General features: G+C 37.2%; 1 protein-coding gene across 2 annotated transcripts in view; it reads left to right on the forward strand.

Annotated features, from left to right (window-relative positions):
• NBAS (NBAS subunit of NRZ tethering complex) overlaps positions 1-19,518 on the forward strand; it is a 160,805-nt gene that overhangs the window by 130,089 nt on the left and 11,198 nt on the right. For both annotated transcript variants that reach the window (XM_041489177.1, XM_041489178.1), the window contains 2 exons: positions 11,250-11,389; positions 16,430-16,574. In XM_041489177.1, the coding sequence (XP_041345111.1) occupies positions 11,250-11,389; positions 16,430-16,574 (285 nt within the window). The remainder of the gene's footprint in view (positions 1-11,249; positions 11,390-16,429; positions 16,575-19,518) is intronic.

The following is a 19,518-nucleotide window of genomic DNA, read 5'->3' on the forward strand; positions in this document are numbered from 1 at the left end:
AAATCTGTTAGTGAAAAATGGTGTTTCTTCTTACTAGTTCTTTCAGAATGGTCTCAATGGGAATGTCAGTGTCCAGTGATTTTCAGCTTTTTCCCATTTTCTCTTCTCATGTCAGAGATTCAAACATGAGAAGTCATTTTGCTGAAGACATTTATCAGGTAACAATGGCCTGTTTTTAGCTTGGTCTGGTATCTGGTAAAACAAAAGTGAAGGAGCTGTATCTGTTTTGTCCTCAGCCATCTTTTATTTGTGAAAAATGCTTAATTAGAAGAAAGATTTATGTTCCTATCACCTCTGAGTAAACTTGTTATGATATTGTTTATAATTCTAGAGACATTGTTTCTCTACTGGTAATGCATAAAAATTAGGCTTAAGAAATTTAATTTAAGTTTCAATTAATATTTTAAAACACTAATTTCCATTCCTTGAAGATGCAGTTTATCCATATGAAAACATGTGATTTTTTTTTTTCGGGGAACATAAATTGTAGCGTGTATGATTTATTAAATACTTTTAGATGGAAATTAAATATTTTCCATTAACTACACAAGTATAAGACAAAGTGGAGAGAAAAGCAGCATAGCGTGAGTGCACACAAGTTTTGAATTGAGCCCTGAGCACTGCAGTGCTCTGTGACCAGTAGCAGTTGCTTCAGAGGAAAATAAGAATGCTCTAAAGTGGATTGATGGGGGATCATTCACTTTCTCTCACAGGTCTTTTGTAATGAATGTTTTATGTGCAGAATGGTTGAAACAGTGTATACTCAGTTTTGATCCCAGTTTCAGAAAAATTAAGAGCTATTAGCAATATAATCAGACTTCTGTTGTTGCGTTTCAAAGAAATCAGTGATTCAGCCTTGGGTATCCCTTGCTAAATTTTCAGCCTTAGGACACACCATGCATTGCTGAGCACAAAACATGCTGAAACTTTGTGAAGGAGGGATGTCATCCAGAGGGACCTGGACAAGCTCAAAAAGTGGGCCCATGGGAATCTCATGAGTTTCTGCAAGACCAAGTGCTGGTGCTTCACCTGGACTGGGGAAACCCCTGGTGTTAGTCCAGGCTGGGGAATGAACAGATCCAGAACAGCCTGACTGAGAAGGACTTTGGAGTGCTGTGGGTGAGGGACTGGACCCAGTCATGTACCCCTTGCAGCCCAGAAAGCTAAATGTGCCCTGGGCTGCATCCAGGCAGTGTGGGCAGCAGGTGAAGGAGGAGTTTCTGCCCCTCTGCTCTGCTCTGGTGAGACCCCACCTGCAGTGCCCCATGGGAATCTCATGAGTTTCTGCAAGACCAAGTGCTGGTGCTTCACCTGGACTGGGGAAACCCCTGGTGTTAGTCCAGGCTGGGGAATGAACAGATCCAGAACAGCCTGACTGAGAAGGACTTTGGAGTGCTGTGGGTGAGGGACTGGACCCAGTCATGTACCCCTTGCAGCCCAGAAAGCTAAATGTGCCCTGGGCTGCATCCAGGCAGTGTGGGCAGCAGGTGAAGGAGGAGTTTCTGCCCCTCTGCTCTGCTCTGGTGAGACCCCACCTGCAGTGCTGCATCCAGCCCTGGAGTCCCCATGAGCAGAAGGCTGTCGATCTATTGGAGTGAGTCCAGAGGAGGCCACCAAGATGATTTAGGGGAGGGAGCACCTCTCTTGTGAGGAAAGCTGAGAGAGTTGGGATTGTTCAGCCTGGAAAAGAGAAGGCTTCAGGGGGATGACCTAAATATGGCCTTCCAGCACCTGGAAGGAGCCACCAAAATAGATGGAGAAGGACTTCTTACAAGGGCCTGAAGTGGCAGGACAAGGGGGAATGGCTTCAAACTGGAAGAGAGTAGGTTTAAACTAGGTAGAAGAAAAAAAATCTTTACTGTGAGGGTGGTGAGGCACTGGAACAGGTTGTCCATAGAAGTTGTGGATGCCCCATTCCTGGGAGTATTTTAAGGCCAACTTGGAAGGGACTTTGAGGAACCTGGCCTAGTGGAAGGTGTCCCTGCCCATGGCAGGGGTGTTGGAACTAGATGATTTCTATGGTCCCTTGCATCCCAAAGCATTCTGTGTTCTAGGACTCAACCTTTTTATGTGATTTGTTAAGTTCTGTGGTTTTTTTAGGATACTAAAATCCAGAAAATCAAATTCTCTATTCACTACACTTTTTCCCTTATTCTGTTGTTTACTCTCAGTAACCAGTTCCAGTCACTACACGTCCTCCACAGCTTTTTCTCTCTGTAAGTATCCTCTCTATCTCAGAGCCCACTGTGATATGTAGTACACCCCCTGAGAAAGGTAATTGGAGAAGTGAATATGCTGTCCTTGTGGAAATTAACACTCCATGGTTATGCATCCCAGCACCTTGATTGCTCTCTTGACTTCATCTGTACATCAACCAGAGGTCTCTGGATTTCATTCAGTGAGGCTCAGGTTACTGTATTGACTTGATTAGACTAATTTAACATATTTTAAAATGCAGTAGTGTTACCATTGTTACATTTTATTTGCCATCATAGAATCGTTTACTTACAGAAGATTTTTTTTTTAGCCTATTGGAAGTTTCTTTTGACATAAACTAGCCTTGATAATAATTTGTCTGTATTTTTCTCTGTTCCATGCTTGCAGTCTCCCCAAAACATAGTTTATGTAAACAAGGAAGCAGCCATAAACCCATGAGAAATTCTACTTTTTACCTTTACTATTTGGTCATAAACTGCTTTTTTTTGTTTACATTTCTTTTGTTTTCTTCCTCTTAGTATATTATGCTCTTCGGTGTTTCTAGTCAGGAATGTTGTTCTGAGCCCTTTGAAAATATAAGTAGATTGTAAAACTGGTTTTCTTTAGGCTTTATTGTGTTAGTATCTTAAATGCATATGTTTTTATTAATAACTGTGACAGTAGATGCTGTCTTTTTTTCCAAACAGTTTTCTTACTCCATCAGCCATTGAGCTAGTTGACAATTCTTATTTAGGGATCTGCAAACTCTGTATCATCTGAGGGACCTCATTCAGGTATTCTTAAAATAGTTCTTACTTTATAGGAATTTGTGATATTTCATGTTGATTGAGAGAGTGCTGCTATTGTTACCCAGGGACCCAGCTGTCAAGACTGTGACTGCTAGGACATCAGCTACATCAAATCAAAAAGAAAACCACCAACTGCAGGGCTTCTGTAATGCCATTTGGTGTGACAGGTGCTGCCTGTCCTATTCGGATTATTTTTATGGCTGCAACAGAGCTACTCACTTATTTCAGTTTTTACAGCTTAAAAATTTTGTGATAACCATCCACCTGGTATTTTAATTGCTCCTGGCCTATGGAGCAATATGGATAAACAATGAAGGAATTTTTCATGTTTTTAACTGGAAAGAGTAGTAGTGAGATATTATTTAAAATTGGAATTGACATCAAAAACCTCTTGTTCTTGTAAGACAGTATCTTAGTTTAGTGGGAGTCTTTCTTTTTAGAAATATATCTTTGACTTTTCTAGTCCTGCCTATTTGCAGGAATATGTTTTGGAAGTACTAATTCTGAAAACATTTCACTTACATGTGAACAGCTTTTAAAATAATTTTTCTTTATTAGCAAGAGTTGCAGACTTTAGTTATCAAGACAGCAGTTATGCATAGGGGTGAATACTGTGAGCTTGTGGATGCACTGCTGCTTGATGGTAGTGATGATTAGAAGGATAAATTAAAAACCACTTGTGTATGGTATGAAGGAAATGGCTGATGCTGAGTTAACAGCTTAAAAGAAATATTTAAAGATTAAAATCTTGTCATTTCTAGGCTGTATCTTTGAATGCTGTTTCTGCTCGATGTTAGAGTATTTATATAATACATAAATTCTGAATTACAAAACAGTGATTAGTAGTTGGTGCATACACAGAAGACACTTAACGTGTCTGTGAGTCTCTCATGTGGCACAGGTGTTAGTTTTAACCATATATGCATCTAAATTTTTACATATTAACACACACCTAGTCAATATACAATTTAAATAATTATGTTAGTCCTGTCTCTTTCAGTTCCATCTAGCTAGCTGTAGGAGTGTTTCAAATGCATATATTTTTTTTTTCATTATTTGCCCTTATTCTCCCTACCAATATCTGTGTACAGTCCTCAGAGGTTTTCTCTGTGCTGAAATGTACTTGCAGATTAGGACATAGTCTCCTGCAGAATACAAATGAATGGATTTTATTTTCTGCACAAGTTATTCATTTTTATGCATTAGGCAACACATTTGTGTTTATTGAATCTATATGCATTTCTTAGTGAGCTGCATATGAAGCAGATAAGGAATTAAACAATATATAAATCACTTCAGAAGAAAAAAGTTCTTGGGTATTTCTGTAAGAACTCAGCATGTGGCTGAGCCTTAGTTTGATTCATCACCAGTAGGCTTCTTCATTTGTTTTTTTAACTTAAATCCCATAAGTTGCTTATCTTGTATACTGGCTTTAATTTGAGCAGGATTTTACCTGTTCTGTTATGTGCAGCTCTTTAGTTTCTGCATGCAGTAAGCTTGCATATGTGCTCAGAATTCAATAATAGTTCTATTATGTGAAGCGCAGCTCTCGGGAAAGTGCAAGAACTCCTGACTTCAGAGTTCTTCCTCCTCTGGGATATAAGGCACGGGCTGTGAATGCTGAGTTTGTTCATGCAAAACCCTTGACTTCAGTTTTAATTTTGTATTGATTGCTCTAAGATTGTAGTTTTGATAGCAGACACTTCCTTCCGGTCTGTCAGACTGTGTTTGTGGCTTTCAGTGTAGGTCAGAGCAGCCCCTGACGAATGAGTCCAGCTCCTGGCCCTGCACAGGACACCCCAGGAGTCCCTGTGCCCGAGAGCACTGTCCAAACATTTCTTGAGCTCTGTCAGGCTTGTGCTGTGACCACTTCTGTGGAGAGCCTCTTCCAGTGCCCAGGCATCCTCCCTGTAGAGAACCTTTTCCTAATATCCAGTCTAAACCTCCCTGACACTGTTCTTGGGATGTGGTTAGAGTTTTTATGTTGTTTTGTTGGTTGGTTTTGTTGTTTTTAAGTAAATATTCCTTAATAAAATTGCTTTGCATTAACTAGGAAAACTCCATAAGCATAACTTCAAAAAAGCTGCTTTCAATCAAGGGAATTTAATCTGCAGCAAACTGGACCATGTTTTAGCTCTTGTGTTTTTTCATTAAACAAGAGCTAAATCCTGTTATTATACAGAAGTATTTTGTGAGGCCAGTGGAACCGGTTTTTAAAAGTTGCCATCTCTCAGGTATGACTTCCTACACATAAATTTCCATTTACCAAAATGGGTTGAAAGTAGAATTATCAAAATGTGAACTAGGGTCGATGGAGAAAGTAAGATAAAACAGCCTATTTAAAGCTGACAGGTTCCTTTGCCCTTGACTTTCTCCATCCTGTGTGCCCTTGCCCATATGCTGGTGGAGCAGTGGCTGAAGGATACGGTGGTTTGTTTTTCCAAGCCTGTTATTAGTTTCCCCATTGTGGAAACTATTGTGTCCTGGAGGATTTTCCACTCAATCACAATTTACAAGTTGTTTTATTTGGATTTTTTTTTTTTTTTTAATAACCCTGGTTGAGAAATAATGGAATGCTGGTAGTGTGTTGCAGAGTATAGCACTTGTGATTTTGCCTTTAAAAAGGGTTTTCTGTTGCTCTGACATGTGAAAATCTTGAATAAGATGTTTAATATGTGCTTGTGCTTTTGCATTGTTTCACAGGTATATAATGTCTCTTAACATCAAAGCTGATAGGATTTCTAACATCTTGAAGCAGTTTGAAGAGAATGAAATAAATAATAGCCTTTAAAAGTTCCTAATCTTACATGTGCAGAGCCAGTAGCTATGCAATTTCAGAAACAGTTATATAGTGTTGCAGATTGTGGTTTTTTTTTTTGGGGGGGGGGGGGGTGTTACTGATTTTTGATGTTTGTGTTCATATTGGGAATAATTGACTGCAAAATTTCTATTTAACTTGTAATTTTATATGTCCTTTGTAAAAAGCATTTCACTTTGCAGCCTTGTACTGGATTTGTATGGTTTGAATAACTTATATTTGTGCAGACTTCCAGTAGCTCCATAGACACTAGCAGAGCAGGGATTGACAGATTACAGCCTGACCTGCAAAGTGGAAGGACTGCTTTCTTTAGTGACCAAACCCCACTGGCCTGTTGTATAGGAAGGACAGTATTTTCTTTGCTGATTTACTTAAATAGATTGTGAACTCCTTGGGGCAAGGCTGTTGAATTTTTGAGCAATGAACAGCACATCAAGATTGCAATTACAGGAATGCAGTCAAATTGCTACCAGTCCTTTTAGTTGTTTATAAACCACCTTAAGCCCTGTCTAATGAGTGGAAGTTTTAGCATCAGTGTTCCCTTCAAGATGGCAATTACAGGAATGCAGTTAAATTGCTACCAGTCCTTTTAGTTGTTGTTTATAAACCGCCTTAAGCCCTGTCTAATGAGTGGAAGTTTTAGCATCAGTGTTCCCTGTCTCAAATCTGAATAAAATCTTTGATGTCACATCTGCCTATTATTTTGAGGTGCAGCACAGATAAATTCTCTCTCTACCACTGCAGCTTGGGCAGGGGGGTGGGAAGATACATAAAATCAGTGTTTTACATGGAAGTTCTGAGAAATTGCAGAACAATTGTCTATTGTAGCAATAAGGGACCAGTCAAATGCCTGCTTAGTGTTTCTGTTTTCAATGCCATTTTAATTCAAATTTATGCTGCAGTGTCAAACATGAACACATTTTGAAATACTTACATTTACCATCTGGTAGATATAATAAAATTAATTTTATAATCATGTAAAACAGTAAGTTTTTGGTTGCATTCCTTGGTAACGGCAAATTTTTCTGCCTTGAGGACAGGGAGTTGCTTTTAAGCATGGATATAGCTTTTCTGAATAAACAAGCAATTATAGTGAAAATATTTTTCTGGTTTCATTTATAAACATCCTTATTATTTATTTCCTTTGTAGTCAGCAAAATCTGTTGATGAAAGCTGTGGCTCTGTCACACTAACACAGAGTAAAAATGGAATTTGCAGAATAGATACCAGTGGGCAGAGGGAGGTCGGAGTCTGTCTGCATTAGTTTTCCTGCTCACCATTCTCGTGCAAAAATAGCATTTTTCTGTTATCTCAGAGGAAGGAGAGGGTTGAATTGACTGGATCTTTTTATTGGCATTTCCATTTTTTTTTCAAACAAAAGGCATTCTCGTCAACCAAGTCAGTCAGCACCAGATTGTCAAATTGAATATCTTTAGCAGTGAAGCATTTACAAGTCTATCAGATGTGTCTGTCCTGTTGGATCAGGTGACCATTACATTAGTGGATATCTATAACTTAAGGATGAAGTTCAGATACAGCAACATTCCAAAGTTGCTGTAAATACTGGTTTTAAACTAACTTTGATTTCAGGAGTGAGATAATGTACCAAACTGAACTGCTGATTGTGCAGTGTTTTAGTTTGGTACATTATCTCAGTCCTCTGCCTTGACAAAGGCTTTTTTGTATCAGTCATGTACGATTTCCACAGTCTTATTTAACTTTATCATTCTTCAAGTGCATCATCTTACAGTTTTTGTAAAACTTAAGGTTTCCAGAAGCTACATAACTAACTTGTGAGGTAACTTTTCATATTTGGACTCCTTCATCCATACCACAGGTGATGACTATGAAGCAATAACAAATCTGTAGGACAACATGAGTCAAAACTTTGTGCATTGAAAGTCGATAAACTGAGTGCCTTCAATATTTTGGGCATCTAATAGGATCTAATCTGTGAGGAAAGAGTCTTACAAGATTTAACGTAAGTCCAAAAGATTTGATCATAGGGCAGAAAAGTTGGATTTATTTGAGGAGAAATTTTAAGTGCACAGAGTTTTTAATTCAACACTGAATCTCTCGTAGACTATGACAAGCTCATGCTGTTTGTGTAGCCAGTATTTTGCTTTGTGAATTTCCTGTATGATTTTTTGAAGGAACCATTAACATATGCAGATGTTTGTATATTGATTCTGAACATATGTAGTCCCTCAATAATGAAATTGTGTGTTTTAACAGTTTAACATAAGGTTTGGCTTTACTTAATTTGTATTTTGCTTTATAATCTATCATGAGTATAATTTCTACAATTAATTCTCCTAATTGACTTTCCCATTGTGGTAAATATTTGCGCAGCCTTTTAATGAGAAACACGATGCCAGCTGTGTTCTACTGCCAAAGAGACTGCCTGAAACTGAGGACAATCAAGTCAGAATTGAGCAAATCTGTTGTTAAAACCAAATGCCCTTGCTTTTCTTTTCCTTGTTCTTGTTGTTTTGCGTTTTGTTTGATTTTTTTTCCCACTTGTTTTTCATATTTCTTTGGAGTCATCTGAAGTTCATGCCTGGCTGTGGGCCTCATTATTCTGTTTATTGACAGAATAATGGTTCTTTACAGGCACTTGTGTTAAGAGGGCTCCAAGCTGTTCATGGTGGGTTATCTTGGCATGATTAACTTTGGAGTGGTTTAGAAAGATGTTTTGGGGTTTTGTTTTTTAAAAAAAAAAAGAAGGGGAAGTAGAGTGATAGTGTCCCAATACCCTGTGTTACAACATTCAGAGTTGTCTGAATAGATCATCCAAAATTGCTACAAAGGGAGTGTTCAATTAAAAGTGGATTTTTAAAAATCTGTTACTACAACAAAACAAGAGGCTTGACTAACCACAGCAACTCATCTCAGCTAGCTTTCACTTTCTGAAGGTGCAATTTCTACCTTTTTACACAGAGCATGCTCTGTTTCTGCTGTGGGAGGTGTCTGCTTCCTCACTGTGCTCTCCCTCAGACTCAGAAAGCCAAGACTGTAATACAGAGCAAAACTTAAGTTCTCTCTGTGTGTTTTATATTGATCCATCTGTCTGTCTAGATACATGTATGTACATACATACACATAGTAAATATAAATTAAAACCTCATTCCTATGTGCTGTTTCAAGGTATTGCTTCCTTCCAGCAAGGATCTATCACTGAGATCTCTCGTTTCATGTTAAAGGGAAGTGACATGCATTTAAAATGTCATATAAAGAGTGAATTTTCTCTAGTCTTCTTAAAAACCACAAATCATTAACACCATAGACAGTTCACTTAATTTTTATTACTCTTATTGAGAAACATAAGTGACTAGAAAAAAGCCATTGTAGAGGGAAATGCTGCAGAAATGCTCTCTCATTTGAGAATAGAAAGGTAATTCTTCTGATTGACTTCAATGGAATTAGCATGTATTCTGTCATGAGCAGTCATGCAAGGATCCAGCAGTCCAAAACACAAAATTATGGCACTAGATAAATTAAGCTCATAAAAAATGTAAACCAAAAAGTCTGTAAAGATGCATTATTAGGCAGAATTCCTGGAATTCAGTTCACGTTGAGTAGGATGTCTCATCTACCCTCTGCTACTCGTAGGGGACCTTCTCTGACAGCTTCTCTCATGTATTGATACTGTCTTTGCCATTTATTTCACTAGAAAGATCTTAACATTTAGTCTGTGTTCTGAAACAATGTGCTGTCTGTGAAGATATAGTAAAATGTACTCGGTGGGCCATCCAGAATGGTATGTACTTGGTTTCAGTATATAAAGAGCTAGTTTTCTGAGAAAGTGGTTTGGGGATGGGTAAGCAGTGTGAGAGCCTCTGTTGTCTAGCTATTACTTAACTTGCTAAGATGGTAAATTTTTTTGAACCTTAGAGGTTAACATGTTCTATCCCTTTTTTCCTTTCTTGTTTATCTCCATTGTCTTTTCAACCTTGTCATTTCAATATATAGTATGATTATATATTATCAAGTATATATATTACAAGTGGGTAACTGATGTCTGCTGTGTGACATTTGCAGTAAAGAAAAATATTTCAAGTGGACAGATCTAGGAAACATTTTTCACTATCTGAAATGTGTGGTGCTTTCAGATATACTCTGGAGACAGAAGCAAACAGTTTTTCAATAGTAAATATTTTAAAGTCGCAGATTATGTAGGCAACTCAGTAAATGCATCAGTAATGTTTGTTTTCCAGCCTCTTTTGAAATTTGCCCTTGATGTATCAGAGCCACTTTGAAGAGATTGGGATGCGATCTTTAATCTTTCAGAGTAGCTGTAGAACTAAGGAAAACTTTGTCCACGTTTGATGTCTTAGAACTACTTGGGCTGAAATAGAAAAGTTAACATTTAATGCTGTGTATCTTCAGCAGAATTATAAGATGAAACTGAAGTGCTTGATATTCTGAAAGTTTCTGGACTCTGGAAGAAAGTTCAGCATTAGAATGTGTAATAATACAGAGGGAGCTACTTTGTTATTGTAACAAATAATTGTTGAACTCTAAAAACTTGTGTCTGTCAGGTAGGCAGCAAATTGCTATTCCATTTGTGAGAGCCCTCCTGGTGTGATATCCACACTTTTAAACAGCAGTTACTTCTCATTTAGTGACAAGCTGGTTCTCATTTACAGCAGCCTTCCTTCGACAGTCGGACCTTTTACCTTGCATATTTTTACCGTGAAACTGCAGGCAGCAATTATTTTTAAAAGAACCTGTCATCAACTGGGGTAAATTCAAGTCCAGGCAAAAGCTGCAGGTTTGCAACAAAGATAGGCACTTGTCCCAAGCAAGAGCTGTCTAGGAGCTGATAGGGCAGTGGGGTTTTGTTTTTCTTAGGTTCAAACACCTGTGCAGAGAAATACTGTATTACTTGTTAGCAAGCATTCTTTGCTGGGGAGAGAAATTGAGAAGCATCTTTCAAGGCTCTTTTCTAGGTGAGAAAAGATGAGGTCCTGTAAATTCAGATCGAACTACTGAATTTTCATGGGTGAGGGAGAGTAGTACATATTAGGAAAGCACTGGACATAGCCATTCTTGGAAAATGTGTGTGTATAGGTCTGTACATTGTGAAAAACAAATTTAAGGAATTTGTGTTTGTTTGAAGAAGACAGAGATCTGATCCTCTGAACTAATCAAAGAATGTGCTTGTGTGAGATTACATTGTTCTAGGAATGTCCACCTAAGTCATTCCACATCTTCTGTGTTCTCCCATTTTATTTGCATGTAGTAGAAAATGAGAGATAAGAAAATGGGTTTCTGGGAAAATTACGTTTACGGTGTTTCCTGCATTATTTTGGAACAGTGATGTTCTTTACAGATTAGTTTTTCAATTTCTTTTGAATCATTGATTTCTGGGGGTAAAAAAATAATCTGGTTTAGTTAGTTAGCTTGGTTTTTGTATCCTTCAGGTAGAGATAACAGATATTGAAAATGAAGAAAAAAGATACCATCTCTTCCTGGGACTTCTGGAGTCCAGTCAGAGTCTGTCTGAGTTTCAGCACTTGGTTCTGTTGCTTCAGGCTTGGCCACCGATGGACAGGAGCAATGGGTGAGTGTTTCTTCAAACAGCCATATAAGAAAAGAGTTCAAAGTCTTGCTTGATATCATGTTGTTTTCAGTCAAATAATTCAAACATGGCTGGTAGGAGTGCATCCTTTGGAAAGGGTCATACTGGCAGGAATAAATGGTTTATTTAAAGGAAGGTTGAATCAATCAGTTTCTTGTAAAACCTGTATATACGCATATGTAGTCTCTGTCATGGAGGAAGGCAGAAAAACTTTTTATTTACTGAACTGTTACACAGAAGAGTGTTCTGTCTACTTAAATTTCAAGCTACATGTTTTGCTCTTGTTTTTAACAGTATAAACAGAGTCCATAAAAAAAGAACAGGAAGTTCTGACTGTTCTTTGTATTCAAAGTTACACTTAGCAGAAAGGCCTCTGAGAGGTGATGATGTTCAGATGGATGTGGCAGACAATCTGCAGGAGGCCTGGGAGGGTAATGGTACCACGAAATGGCACTTCTCTTGTCTAGACCACTACCTATTATTTCAGTCTCTGAAGAAAGCATATAAACCAATTTAAGATTAAAATAATTGTAAGACTTCGGAATTGCACCCATCAAAGTGGATATTAACTGGAAGTAGTCATTTGGAACATCCAGACTACATTATATTTTATCAGTTCTTTGGGTTTTTTTCTGTGACTTTCTGAATAAATTTGAAAGTATAGAATACAACAGCTAAATTTTTTAACTGCTAATCATTTCTAAGATACAAGTATTCAAATAAACTCGTGTGGAGAGGCAAGGATAACATATCTTTCAGAGAGCAGTAATATTAATAAATTTTTGGCTAGCCAGGTCTGACAGTAGTTAGGTTAGAGTCATTCAGTGGTGTTTATTTTGGATTACTTAGGGGTGTTGATTAAAGTCTATTTTAATTTGGGGACTACATTCACACAGAGTGTTTATGTCCATTGATTTTTCAGAAAAGTTAAGGTTTATCTTTTTCTGAAAAGAAACTTGTCTTATGTACGTATAGAGAACTGGTGGGTTACAAGGTAATCTGTAAAGGTTTTTCACATTCAAGCTTGCACTTTGTTTGGAATTTCTTGATAAGCATTAACCTAAATTCTTTAGTGACAGTTTTACAAGCCAAAAATTGCTTTCAGTACATTAAGAATTACAAGAACTGCTATGGGATCTGTCACAAATTTATGTTTCATTTTAAGTTTCAGTTTTGATTGTAATTGAAAATTGGATGCCTCAGTGTGTGGGAACTGTCAGTTTTTTTATAATCTACACATTACCTTTAACAAAAAAACAAAACTTAAAGAACAAAAGGTCAAGTGAAATACTGCTGCAATTAGAAAAATCTGTTTTCTTTGTGTTGAACAGAAAGACGAAAGAGTTTGTGAAAGGAGAGCCCTTCTTGTATATGGGCAGTTCTTTTCTACCGTCTGTTACAGAGGATGTAAAAAAAATTACATAATTCTGTCTACCTCTTGGTGTTATGTTACTTCAGTCTGACTTCCTAATGTGAAGAATAGAAAGAAAAAAAAGGTGTAATCACAACTAACTGTGGCTCATATTTCGGAGGGGGGATACCTCTTTGACTTCAGCGATCTTGGAAGTGAAAATTTTTGCAAATACTTAGGTCACCTGTATCATAACTCTAAGGCAGTTATTATGGCTTCTGTGCAATTACACAGTCACAATTATTCTCTCTTCTCCCCTACTCCATAATTCCATGTTAACAACATTCAGCTATCTTAGCAGCCTAGGGGTTTATGTATGGATGTGTATGTGTGTTCCTGAAAAGCCTGTCTTTAGGATGGTTGGGAGTAAAGAATAGGAACTGTTTTGTAAGTGGTATTTTCAACAATTTCATTTTAAAGCAAGTTGTATTAACAAATTTTTGAGCAAAGAGGAAAGCATCAAGAAGTTAAAACTGTATGTATTAACATGTTTGTTTACTCTTTACTCTTTTCTTCCTCCTCCCCTTCAGAAGTAGGGTCATTATTGCTTATTGTTTGCAGCCAATGTAACAATCCCTACAGGAACTGGGGAATTTAAGTGTGAGTCATATGAATACTTAGAATTTAGGTTTTCAATCTAGCAGTAAATATCTGATACTTAGAACTGAATATAAAGCTGGAAAACACAATTTACATTCTGTAAAGGTTTACAAGGAAGTAAAATAAAACAACAGAGGTTTGGTAGGCTTTTAATTTTTGTAACCTCTATGTTAGTAAGTCCATACTTAATGTTTTTTTGAGTTCTTGTTTTCTAAAACACTCCAGCTAAAATAATGCTTATTCTCACAAGTATGATTCTCTTCTTGTCATAATATGCTGTGTTTACTGTGAGAAAACAGAGGAGTAGCTTGGTTGTTTCAGTCAGCATTCAAAGCTGTGCACTTCTTAAAATTTTATTTTCATACCCTTGTTATGCATGCATGCTTCTCCACCCAGATGGCTCACAGTCAGATGTCATTTTAAACATTTCATAAAGGTGTTTTTTAAAAAAATTATTGACAGTACCTGAAGCTCTGCAGTCCTTTGGAACTTGCTGCCTACATTCAAAAGGCATTTTTTATATTTATTATAAATATTGATAAGGTGTTTTGGAGCTGAAATAACCCCAGTGTTAGAGACTGAGTACTTTAGTTCACTTTTTTTAGTCTTAATCCCATTTTTCCTCTTTCGGCTTTGGGAAAAAAATGTTAGGTGTTTCTGCTGTGGTTTTGAAGTAATTGCTTTTTTCATGATGAGAAATAATTTTTTACAGTCACAGTTTCTGAAGTAAAATTCAGGAGAGAAGAATACTGAATTTTGCCTGTAGGTATCAAATTTTGGTAACTTAATTTTGGTTTTAATTAGAGATAGCAGATAGTTGTTAATAGGGCACAGGAGTATTTGAAATAGTTATAAGGAATTGTGATGAGTAAAGTTTTATGTATGTAAACTACATGATCTGATACTTTACTTAAATAAATGTGTGTATGGCAAGGCTTCATGGCCTTGCATCTTTCCATTTATTTTTGTGTTTTGTAGTGTGATTTTTTGTTTCCTTTTTCTAATGGAAAATTCTTAGAGATTTTCTTAATGTGCTCCAGGAGCAGCAGCTATAGAATTTGGAAAATTGGAAAAAATGGAAATTAATTTTGACTCTGTGCCTCTAAGCAAGAAATGGATCACAGAGCAGGAGCTATCCCTTTAACCAGTGGCAAAGATGAAGTTGCAGGGATGTTTTCCTTCTCCTGCCCTGACTGGGGATTCACATATTGAGTGCCTCATGTTGTGTTTGTTGAATAATCTGGCATCTTGGGGTTCGACCCATCATGTTGAAAGGAGCAGAGAGGAGGAGCTCTGCTGTTCCCAGCCACACTTCTGACAGCTCTGTGCTCAGTGACTGTGACTGATGGAAAGGCTCAATTAAGTTGTCAGAAGGAAAAAAAACAATGACTTCTATTTAATTTGCATTCAGAGTTTCCCACTCCTAGCTCCTCTGTCTGGTTTTTGTGTTGGACTGTAATGACAGCTGCATGCGGGGCTGCTTTTACTTGTTTACAGTGTGTACTTTTGAAAGTGGACAATGAGCAGGAGAGAGCTTTTATGTATGACACTGTAGATATTAGTGGTTTTCCTCTCCAGAGCTGTCAGACACTTGGTATGTCAATCCAACAGACTTTCTTAACAGACTCCATTTACAATTATATTAATGTGTTGCTTTAACAATTGCTGCAAAATCATCACTTGAAAAAGCAGCACTTTGACAGCACTTTACTGCTTCTTGTCACATGTACTAAATGAGTATCTTAATTTTCACTAAATTATAATACTAAACTGCCACATTTGGTCCTGCTGTGAGTTGTTGGTGGTTTTTGTTTTTTTGTTTTTTTGGTTTTTTGGGGGGATTTTTTTGTTTGTTTATTTTTGTTTTGTTTTGTTCTTGTTTTTTTTAAGCTAAAGTGGAAAGTTTACCATGTCTTTGGGATACTGATTACTGACCAGAGAAATTGATGGGGTGATTTTTAAAATGCCTCTTGTGCCTTCTTAAGTTTATGCACAGATGAACATAGAGTTTTTGTTATTGTGGCTTAATACAATCATTATGTAAGCTGTAATTGTGCATGCTTTTAGCCCACTGTAGGTGGGAATTGAAATGCATCAACTTAATTTACATCAGAAAAATGGCAGTGTAGGTGTGTTCCAGTGTTGTGCTTTGTGCTATCCGTTAAAAGTGGGCTGTTACCCATTTCTGTCATTACATCCACTCCTAGCCAGTACACCTATTCCTGACAAAAGTATCCAAAATGTCTCCACAAGCTACCAAATTATGGCTGTAAGTGAAAAAATGTAAAAATGTTGCAGCAACAGAAAAAAACTTCACAGTAAACACTGCGTTTGCTGTCCTGCATGATGAAATTTACTTGTATCTACTGTCTGCCATCTGTTGATGTCTGATTCTTTAATGGTGACATAGCATGAGGTTCTGTGAGTAATTAAAAGAACATTTTAAATATGTAAAACAAATGTAGCTGTATCCATATCTACTAGCAGAGTTCAGATGCATGTAACTTCACTTCCTTACCCTTTTTGGATGGGCTGTGGAGAAAAGTTTATTCTTGTTTATACTCATTGGACCTGAAAATTAAAATGTGAATCTGGCTATATATTTTCCTCCCAGAAGCAAGAGACAGATACTTGAGAACAGAGGCTGTTACAGTGTGATCAAAGCAAGCGAAATTAGGAATGCTGGATTCCTGTCACCCCTCCCTTGATACCACTCTGCTTGGGAAATCAGCTGGTGTAAATCCAGGAGAAGATCCTGTGCTATTCCAGTTTGATCAGTTTTTATCTGGTGTCTGAATCCTCAGGGTTTGCAGTAAGCATGTCATAATTCCATGTAGTGTAAATTTCTTTGTTGTATTGAAAGAGTGATGGCTTTATGGACAGTGACTTGTCTCAAAACTTTCAACTTGCTTCCATGTAGTTGTGCTTTTAAGTTGCACATGAGAAACAACCTACAGAAAACAGTATATGTAGATTTATATTCTATATACATCTCTTTTTTTACTGGGCAGATCACACATAGATGATAATCCCTGGGTGAAACTGGGGACTTTTATGCTGCAGAGGTGCCCACCTGAAGAAAAGGAGAAGACAGGAAATGAAATTTTGAAAATCTGCCGTTCTTTGTATGAGACAAAGCACATGCTCCCTGTCAAGGTAAGTTTTGACTTTGGGTATCATGTTTGAGTCCTGTTTCAAGATCCCAGCTACAGGTAAGATGTTGCTGTACTGGATCAAGTCCAATGGAGAGCTAACAGAGAGGCTGAGAACTGGGTTCAGTCTGTCTTGAGAAGAGATGACTACAGGAGATGATGTCTTTAAATAGTCAAATGAGGAAACAAGTCAAATGAGGAAACAAGGAGAAGAATTAGAGTCAATCTCTTTTCAGACATGCTCAGTTATAGGACAAGAGGCAATAGAGACATGTTACATCATCAAGAACTCTCATTGCACCCAAGGACAACATTTTTCATCTTTAAAGTAGTGAAACATTAGAAGGGGTGGATGCCTAGAAGAGACATGGAGAATCTATCTTTGTAGGTATTTAGGTCTTGACTGGATAATGTCACAGGCAGTTTGATTTGCTTCGAGTTGGAGGCTGGTTGGATTAGCTGATCTTTGTAAGACTGTTCCAGTATAAATTATTCCGTAATGTATTTGTAGAAAGGCTTTAATAATCTATTATCATTTAAATCAGTGTTGCAAAAACTGTTACTTAAATTATCAGTAATTCTCTTAATAATAAATCCTTAAAGATGTAGTGAGGAAGCCCTGAAAAACATGGTGATTGAAAAAAACCTTAATATACAAGTAATTGCTAAGTAGTGACTGTGTATGCATACTTCAATACAAACATCTCCTAAGTATAAAATTATTGAAGTGTTTTGTATGTAAACACTGTATATTAATGAAGACAGACTGGAGAAGTTCTTAATAAACTTCACACAATTTCAGAGTAGTCGTGCATATTTTTAGTGGGCTGATTAATCTCGTATAATTATCTTTATGAGTCACTGTCTGTAATAGAAAACAGCTGATGTTAGGAAGAGAAGCAGAATAAAAACAACACATTCTGTTTAAAATACAGTCAGGTGGGTGTGTGGGTTTTTGTTTATTGTTTGTTTTTTTTTTTCCTAGTCCAACACACTGATCTGAGTCAAGTTCAGAAATCTTTGTAAAACATGATTCCAGAAGGTGGCAGTAAGCTGAAATGATAAATACATTTATTAATTTATTTATCCCACCAAAACTCTTCAGTGGAAGGCTGGTGCCTGGGACTGGGATTTTTATATGTAGCTTTGCTTTGTAAGGTGCTGAAATGATGCATTATAGCTTATAAACTCACAATCTTAGTGTGCATAGGAGTAGCTGAACTTTGTCAAAGTAGAATGTTCTGCCTCACCTCAGTGACCAAGGGACAAATCCCTGTGAGTGTCGCTGTCATACAGCAGTCAGTTCACCAAGAGTTCTGCTCAAGAAGGGTCATGGTTTGCATTTCTCTTAGTTGAGTAAACTTCTCCATGGCAAGTCACTGTTTAAACAGAGTTTTGGTATTGGTAGACAGCTTTGGTTGGAGATGCCTTCCTTTGGTTTTTTTTAATGGTACAGGTGTTGAAAGAGCTCACCATGTAGGTATGACTATACAGGTACAGATAAGAAGTTATTCTGATCTTCAAGGTTTAAACAGCCTTACTCGTGTAAAATAGCTTTTTATGGCTAGAATGCTGTGCAGTGACAAGGAGTTGCACTAAAATGTGTAGCTGTACAGTTACCTACAAACACAGGCTGTATTCCTGTAAGTCACTGCTTGGGAAGAGGGGGAATGGCATGTATTAATTGAAGTAATTTATTTGTATGTATGGCTGCAGTACTTAGGTGCTCAAATGACAGATTTGCAGTTATGTGGCTGAATAAGATGAAAATGTGACCACTGACAATTAACCTGTTTAGATGATTTGACATTTCAGTAAATAGACTGATTAAGATGACAAATCTGAAATTATGGAATTCTCAAAACTGAAACCAGTTAATTATCATGAAAAAACATTTGCCATTCAAGTTCTCCCCCATTACAACCGTGCCAAGTTCAAAGATTGTAATGGAAAACACACGTAACTTCAGTTCATGTGGTCTAGAAGTTAGAAAAAACATCTTTGAATATAGTCATGAAGGATTTAATTCTTTTTTTTTTTCATTCCATATCCTACTGTTCTGTCTAGTTTTTTAAGCCAAGTACTTTTTTCATGTCTTTTGGATAGTTACATAGCTTTAATTGTTGTATCTGTGTCTGTGTTTGCTTTGTTGGGTGGTATTTTGTGGGGTTATTTGTTTATTTAGGGTATTAATTGGCATTATTCAATGGGTAGATACCACCATTCCTTTTAGTGGAAGAAACCATTGTTTTATTTGCCTGGAAGACACATGCTGGGACTGTGCAACATCTCCACTGCCTCATTAATCTCTTTAGAAAGGGATAAATCCTTCTCCCCCTGGTAATAGTTAAAAATGTGACTCCTCTGAATATCTCATGTTCTTCTCTCAGTCTGTGGGTCATGTGTCAGCTAACATGGGAGAATGCATCTAGTCCCTTGTCTGTAATCACGCTGGGGTCCTAGAGGCTGAGATACTTATCTCCTAGAATAATACAGCAGACAGTTGGTCTCCTTTTTTTCTAATTTTGTAGCTAGTTTTTCCTGGGGTATATATATGATTTTAGATTGTGCGATTTTGTCCATAAACAGTTGTGTCTGCTAATTTTCTTCAGATAATGTTGAATTTAAATGCTGCTTTTCAGTCTGGTTTTACCCTCTCCAGACATAATGCTGTTTGTACTCATTATCCGGCCCTTCAAGCCATTCATGAAAATACTGAATAATACTGAACCCAAACAGACTCTTATGGCATATGGTTTATTTGCCTTGCTGATGTCCCAGTGAGCCACTGATAGCTGCATAACTAGAGAGAAGACAAAAGTTGTCGTACAAAAGTTTAAACTAAATCATGGTAATTCAGATTTTGAATTGGGCCTTCCCATGACCTTCTTGCAGATAACATCAAACCCTCCCTAAGCAGTGCCTCTCGTGGCAGGCAGCAGACATTT

The sequence above is a fragment of the Pyrgilauda ruficollis genome, unplaced genomic scaffold (genome assembly GCF_017590135.1).
Source record: "Pyrgilauda ruficollis isolate IOZ18807 unplaced genomic scaffold, ASM1759013v1 scaffold90, whole genome shotgun sequence".
In the NCBI taxonomy this organism is placed as follows: Eukaryota; Metazoa; Chordata; class Aves; order Passeriformes; family Passeridae; genus Pyrgilauda; species Pyrgilauda ruficollis.